The 7,663-nt window shown below is 43.8% G+C and overlaps 1 protein-coding gene across 2 annotated transcripts; it reads right to left on the bottom strand.

Moving 5' to 3' along the window:
• Positions 1 to 161: 161 nt before the first annotated feature.
• On the bottom strand, positions 162 to 4,859 carry LOC115793285 (elongation factor 1-alpha 1-like). Of its 2 annotated transcripts, none has more exons than XM_030748191.1 (8): positions 4,600 to 4,859; positions 3,153 to 3,348; positions 2,786 to 2,965; positions 2,185 to 2,481; positions 1,836 to 1,986; positions 1,416 to 1,672; positions 1,094 to 1,328; positions 162 to 968 (listed from the first exon to the last, which is right to left on the bottom strand). In XM_030748191.1, exons 2-8 carry the CDS (start codon positions 3,294 to 3,296, stop codon positions 844 to 846), a joined length of 1,389 nt encoding a protein of 462 aa, XP_030604051.1. In that variant the 5' UTR covers positions 3,297 to 3,348; positions 4,600 to 4,859; the 3' UTR covers positions 162 to 843. The 2 variants fall into 2 exon arrangements, with proteins under 2 accessions (XP_030604051.1, XP_030604049.1); XM_030748189.1 differs by having other exon boundaries at positions 3,153 to 3,336; positions 4,600 to 4,858.
• Positions 4,860 to 7,663: the final 2,804 nt, after the last annotated feature.

The following is a 7,663-nucleotide window of genomic DNA, read 5'->3' on the forward strand; positions in this document are numbered from 1 at the left end:
TTCACATCTGTCCCCCCTGTCTGTGTTATGTTTATGCTTGTTTTGGATGGATGTTCTGTTAACTGCAATTTCCCCATTTGTGGGACTAATAAAGGCATTCTTGATTCTTGATTCTTGATTTGCAGCTCACACGGGGGAAAAAACTCCTAAATGCAACATACTTTGGTTGAAATATGTTTAATGTTACAAAGAGGCTCATGCCATCTTACAATAAGGTGCAGTAGCTTATGCCAATTTAAACTTCTCCAGTGCAAGTGAAAAATCAGCAAAATGCCAATCAAAGTGCTTTAAGAATCCACATGTGGATTACAGAGTCCCTCTGAAAGGACGGTTTGGGACCTTTAAGTTTTAGGTTCTTTTTAAAGCTTAAACAGAACAATTTCTCTATTAATCCACTACACAGAAGGACATAGTTATAACTTCTTGTCATAGGCTCCTATGGAGCACCATGTAGTTGCAAACAAACACTAAAAGCAGGACAACATGTACTGTGTAAAGAGCTCAGAACCTGCACGCCACAGAACTAGAGCGGTGATAAATTGCAGTATCTCTAATTTTTCAATGTCTGAATAGCACAGAAAGGTATTTCCCTGAACCAACAGTGCACACATTTAAAACGTTTTGATGTTACATTGTACTTAATGGTAATCTAACCACTGAAATGGAATCAGGAGTGCTGCCTCAAGGATCTAAGTGTTTTTCTTTCCTTCGAATGCTTTTGCGATGCATTGTGATGATTAACCAGTCTTTAATTATTAAGTTGAAGTAGCCAATTCTAGGATGAAGTTGGATGAATGATGTCCTGCCTTGGGAGACCTTGGGGTCGGCAGAGTAGCACAACATTCATTTGTTCCTCTGGGCCTTCTGGGCAGACTTGGTGATTTTACCAGTGGTGGAGACCTTTTTCTCCACGCCCTTAATCACGCCAACAGCCACAGTCTGACGCATGTCACGCACCGCAAAACGACCTGCAATGTGAAGAAGAGTAAAGAACATTTTAGCTCATAGAAACATCTGACATTACTTTAAAGTGGAACTATGGTGCCTTTTGATGAGGGAACCTCCTGAAATTCAATGAATTCCCTAAACTCACCCAGTGGAGGGTACTCAGAGAAGCTCTCAACACACATTGGTTTCCCAGGAATCATATCTACAATGGCAGCGTCTCCAGATTTGAGGGACTTGGGGTTGTCCTCCAGCTTCTTGCCAGAGCGGCGATCAATCTTTTCTTTGAGCTCTGCAAACTTGCAGGCAATGTGAGCAGTGTGACAGTCCAGCACAGGAGCATAACCTGCACTGATCTGGCCTGGGTGATTGAGGATGATCACCTTCAAACCAAAGGGACATCATCAGAGCTCAGTCTGTTAAATGGTGTGCTCATTTTACTATAAATGGATCTTTTACATTATATATACCTGAGCAGTGAAGTTGGCAGCTTCCTGTGGCGGGTCATTCTTGCTATCGCCGGCAACATTGCCGCGGCGAATATCCTTGACAGAGACGTTCTTGACATTAAAGCCAACGTTGTCACCAGGGAGGGCCTCGGTCAGTGCCTCATGGTGCATCTCCACAGACTTCACCTCAGTAGTCACATTGACGGGGGCAAATGTCACCACCATGCCAGGCTTCAGTATGCCTGTTTCCACACGGCCTACAGGGACTGTTCCAATTCCTGCAAAAGAGGTCAGCATAGAAAACATCAAAATATGCAAGTTCTCTGCTCAGAAATTTCAAGAGGCGTCTGATATTCCATGTTTTGAAATGTCACGAGTAAACTATCCTTTATTCCCATAGCGTCTTAGATTTTATCCATATGTTAATTGTATGCTACTTACCTCCTATCTTGTAGACGTCCTGCAGGGGCAGACGTAGAGGTTTGTCTGTTGGACGGGTGGGGGGCTGGATGGCATCCAGAGCCTCCAGTAGTGTGGTTCCTGATGCATTGCCTTCCTTCCTGTTTATTTTCCATCCCTTAAACCATGTCATCTAAAAGGAAAGAGAAAATAACTATTTTATATAGAAATAATTACTATTCTAAATGAAAATAATAATAGAACAATTTATTGGTTTCTAACTTTTTCTTTTTGACCTGCGGTACATTTTTAGTTGACCCAAAAAAAAAAAAAACTTACTGGCCATTTTTTTTTCTTAATACAGCAAGCCTTACTGTAGCCTACTACTTACATTGGGGCTGGGCTCAAGCATGTTGTCTCCATTCCAGCCTGAAATGGGTACAAAGGCAACGGTGTCGGGATTGTAGCCAATCTTCTTGATGTAGGTGCTCACTTCCTTCACAATTTCCTCGTAACGCTTCTGGCTGTAGTTTGGCTCGGTGGAGTCCATCTTGTTGACGCCCACAATGAGCTGCTTCACTCCCAGAGTGTAGGCCAGGAGGGCATGCTCACGGGTCTGTCCATTCTTGGAAATGCCTGCCTCGAACTCTCCCACACCAGCTGCCACAATCAGCACGGCACAGTCTGCCTAAAGATGCAGCAGATTTCCTCTTAGTAGTAGTAATTTTGGTAGAGTTGCACAGTAACTGATTTACTACTAAACCGATTACTATTGGATGCTACTGTAAGTTTGGTATTTCTATAATAGTAGCTTTTAATACTATAATAATTTTTAGACAGGAATACACACCGCTATAGTCACTAGTGTCAGCTAAAATACTGAAATAGCAAGATACACTCTTATGCATACAAGCTTCCAAAAGGACCTTAAAACAGACACTAAACAAACACTAATACACTTCAAAATGGCTTAATATCCTCATGTTACAGACCTGGGAGGTCCCAGTGATCATGTTCTTGATGAAGTCCCTGTGACCCGGGGCGTCGATGATGGTTACATAGTACTTGCTAGTTTCAAACTTCCACAGTGAGATGTCAATGGTAATGCCACGCTCCCTTTCCGCTTTCAGCTTGTCCAGCACCCAAGCGTACTTGAATGATCCTTTCCCCATCTGAGACATAAGTGAGACGAACCCTTACCTTTTTTTTTTTTTTTTTTTTTTTTGCAAACATTTTTAATCTCTTCTGTATAAAACTCAAACAGTTCCCACTGTATTTTTATTTGATCTGTATGGCTTCTATCTTATCATGTGACAGATAGAGGAAGATGACCTCCTTATTGGACTCCTATCTCCTTACCTCAGCAGCTTCCTTTTCAAACTTCTCGATGGTTCTCTTGTCAATGCCTCCACACTTGTAGATAAGGTGGCCTGTGGTCGTGGACTTGCCAGAGTCCACGTGGCCAATCACAACGATGTTGATGTGGAGTTTTTCCTTTCCCATGATGACTGGAGCTGTCTGAAGTCACGAGACGGTCTGTGTGCTAAAGCCAGGCCTAAGTTACAGTCAGGAACCAAAGAATTCATGCACTAGTTGTTTTGACTGGCATATATATTGAAATGTGCTTGTTGTGAATAAGTAATATATAATTTGATGGTAGAAACCAGCCAATAGTTGTTTGTGTAATTAGATGCAATAGGTTTGAATAGATATTGCAACATCATGCAGGCTGAAACTGAAGGTATTGCATGGCTCTGTGGAAAAATACTGGAGTGGGAATCTGTCCCCAAATGGGTGGTGCAGGAAGAATTTGTAAGTTCATTAAAATGCTGCTCGAGCGAGGAAACTGAAACTAATTTAGACTCAGATTTGTTAAAACTGGGGTTGTTGAAAATGAAGGCTCTTGATTGTCATTAGATGTTCCCTTTAGCATCTCAGGAGATTAGGGATGGTATCAGTGAACACTCCTCCCCCTCCTACTCTATCCCTCCGTCCATCCATCCACACCCCTGCTCTCCTCTTTCACATCCACATGCTTCTCCTGTTCTCACTGCTCTGCTGTGCAACAACACATCCAGGTAGCTCAGCTGATATTTCACAACCACAGACTTAGTACGGCTTCCCTCCGAGCCAGAATCCACCATTTTGTCAGGTCTAGTCCACTGACAGTAGCAGCCATTACTCAGACACTGCAGTGCACTGTGCACAGGTTAATGCAAAGGAAGGTAGGCACTGTTGATAATTCTGCGGGGGTGATAGGGTTATGACCCCGAACCTTAGGATTCACAGATGCACGGCGAAGTTTGGTTTAAATGAGCCCATATGATTTAGTACGAGTGCACTTTGCAGCAAGCTGAACGACCAGTAGCTTAATCCAACTGTAATATGTATCCCCACAAGATCTTGCTCAGGTGAACTTAGTGCAAGGACAGTCATTTGCATGCGCGTATATAACTCATCCCTCACAGATAACGTCACAGCTGCTGCCGCAGTGCGCTTTCATTTACAAAAGATGGGGGGAAAAAAACAAAACATCGGCCAGTGCCTCAAAAACAGCACAACCACTGCGGTAAAATCTGATGTCTGAAGGATTTAACGGAAATGTCAACCCTCCGCCATGTTCTATCATCTGCCCGCTTACTGAAGCCTGGATGCGTATTAACTACCAGCCGCCTGTCCTCTGCATCACATTATTCCCAATACACAGCCGTTAAAAAAAAATAACATAAAATAAAAAGAAACAGGCTTAGATCATTTATTATAACATAAATCCACTTCATGCATTATATCATGTACTGCGTCGTACCTGAGAGCTGGCCGGTGTCAGGTTGGCTGCAGGCGCGGAGAGGCTGAGGAGAGACGCTGATCCGGTTATGGCTCACAGGACAGGCGGGGGTGTTGCGTAATTGCGCGCACCCGCTGCAGCACAGCATCACAACGAGAAGTTACCGAGTTTATCATAGGGCACAGCTATCGGCATTCACTGTTGGACATACCGGCGAGTTAATGTGCTCTTTAATGGCTCCATAAACTTTCACTTGATCCTTATCAGTAATTCCTGACGCATAAATGAATCGTGGCTTTTCAAGGGAGGGAAACGGGTATTTAAAATTTAAGACTCTGCATAAATTATTAATTGAAATAGTATAGATACACGGGGTAGTTGTTATTGCTGCTTTTTTTTTTTATCAGGATGAGTTGACGTTGACAGGAATGAATACTACACATGCTTGTAAAGGTTTGAAGTGAGCAGCAGTTGAAAGGCTCGCCTTTCCAGACGCTCCCTAGTTGGATTAAAATTAGCCTGATGCTCTTAACGTCTCTGCTAATTATGGCAGAGACACTAAAAGTGGCAATTAAACATACAGGAGTTCTAAATGATAGTCCATCCATTCTCTTCCACTTCCAAGCAGTAGTGATAGTAGTAGTAGTAGTACTAGCAGACAGTAGTGCCTAAACTTATACCCTCAAAGCTAACAACTCAGTAAGTTTTACTAGAGAGACTACATCACTGCTTCAAGAAATTGGATTGTGGGAGGTGCAGTTGAGGATGCAAAGAGTTTCATTGGGAATGATCAAGATGGACAGGATTAGAAATGAGTATATCTGAAGGACAGCTCGGGTTGAGCAGTTTGGAGACAACGTAAGCGAGTTAATGCTGAGAAGGTTTGAATATGTGCAAAGCAGAGAGCGTGAATATATTAGGCAAAGTATGTTAAAGGTGGAGCTGCCAGGCAGGACGAGAAGAGGAAGACCACAGAGGAGGTTCATGGATGTAGTGAAGGAGGACGTGCAGAGGGTTGGTGTGACAAAAGATGCTAGGGATAGGGTGACCTGAAGAAAGATGATCTGCTATGGTGATCCCCTAAAGGGGGAGAAAACAGAAGTTACATAAGGCTAATGTTTAGTTTATTATTGTCATATAGAGGTAGCAGACACATTATTACCAGCAATGAAATTCTTAGACCCAGGCCCCTTAATATTTCACATAGAAACCAAAGCAATATTGCACATAAACTAACAAATAAATAGAATATAAAGTAAACTATATAAAAAGACTATAGACTATATAAAGATAGACTATAGAAGTAAAATACAGAGTACTAAATATATATATATATATATATGTGTGTGTGTGTGTGTGTGTATGAGATACTATAGCAGCTATAAGTGCAAGGTGATGTGTGTACATGTTCAGTGTGTACAATAACTGTGTAAAATGTCATGTCATAAACTATTGTGTGCAAACTCCAGTACTGTTGTTAGTTCAGTAGCCTTATGGCTTGCGGGTGGAAACTGTCCCTGAATCTGCTGGTGCAGGTTTGGATGCTCCTGTACCACCTGCCTGATGGCAGGAGCGTAAAGAGTGAATGGCTGGGGAGGCTGGGATCAGAGAGGATCCGCTGGGCCTTCCTCCTACAGCGCTGCCTGTGGAGGGCTGGCAGTTCAGACCTGATAATACGATGAGCTGATCTGGCCACCCTTTGTAGAGCTTTGTGATCCAGTGATACAGCCAGACAGAACATTCTCAATGGTACATCAATAGAAGTTAACGAGTATTCTGGAGTCCGCATCAAACCACCTCAGCAGCCTCAGAAATAAGAGCCGCTGTCTCGCTGTTTTGTGATCACATCCACGTGATGTGATCAGCTCAGATCCTCACTGATGTTGATCCCCAGGAACCTGAAGCAGCTGACTCTCTCCACCTCAGTCCCTTCGATATGAATAGGGGTGTGCCCTCCACCCTGCAGTCTCCTGTAGTCCACAATGAGCTCCTTGGTCTTGCTGATGTTGAACAGCTGGTTTTGTCCCGACACCATGTCGTCAGGGCTCTCACCTCTGCTCTGTAAGCGGACTTATCTCCAAATGAAATGCAGCCGATGATGGTGGTGTCGTCTGCAAACTTAGCAGTAGTATTGGAGCTGTGTGTAGCCGTACAGTCATGGGTGAACAGGGTGTACAGCAGGTGGCTGAGCACACCGGTGCTGAGTGCCAGTGTAGATGATGTGACACTGCCAATCCGCACCACCTGTGGTCTGCCTGTCAGGAAGTCCATGATCCAGTTACACAAGGAGACACTGACGCCCAGATCCTGAAGTGTCATGATAAGCCTGGATAGTATTATGGTGTTGAAAGCGGAGCTGTAGTCAAGAAACAGCACAGGTTTTCCTGTGGCCCAGGTGGGAAAGGGCAGTGTGCAGAGCCAGTGCTATTGCATTGTCTGCAAATCTATTTAGCTTATAAGTGAACTGAAAGGGGTCCAGTGGTAGCAGGCAGTGAAGATGTGACGTGAGCTTTGACTATACACTCTAAGCACTCCATAACAATGGAAGTGAGTGCTACTGGGCGATAGTCATTAAGGCAGCTCACTTAAGGTTTCTACGGGACAGGGATGATAGTGGTCCTCTTGCAGCATGAGGGGACTACAGACAAGAGCAGGGCGAGGTTGAAGATGTCTATGAAGACAGTTGCCAGTTCATGAGTGCATGCTTTGAGAGCACAAACTGGGATGTTATCCGGTCCAAGAGCTTTCCGTGTTTACTTTTTTTTTTTTTTTTTTTGGTTAAAGTAGTCACACACATCAGTCTGAGAGATCTGAAAAGGACAGTTGTCCTCCTCTGACAGAAACTCTGGCTTACTGTGCTCCTCAAAGTGGGCATAGAAGGTGTTCAGCTCCTCAGGTAGAGAGGCAGTCAACTCCCCCACGCCGTAGCTCCTCCTCTTGTAGTCTGTTATGGTCTTTAGCCCACTCCACATGTATGTTTGAGCCACTGAAGCAGGACTCCACCTTTTCCCTGTCCTGTCCCTTAGCCGTTTTTGTTACTTTTCAGAGTGTACTGAGTTTTCCTGTACTCACATGGATCTCCAGA

The sequence above is a fragment of the Archocentrus centrarchus genome, chromosome 15, assembly GCF_007364275.1.
Source record: "Archocentrus centrarchus isolate MPI-CPG fArcCen1 chromosome 15, fArcCen1, whole genome shotgun sequence".
NCBI lineage: Eukaryota > Metazoa > Chordata > Actinopteri > Cichliformes > Cichlidae > Archocentrus > Archocentrus centrarchus.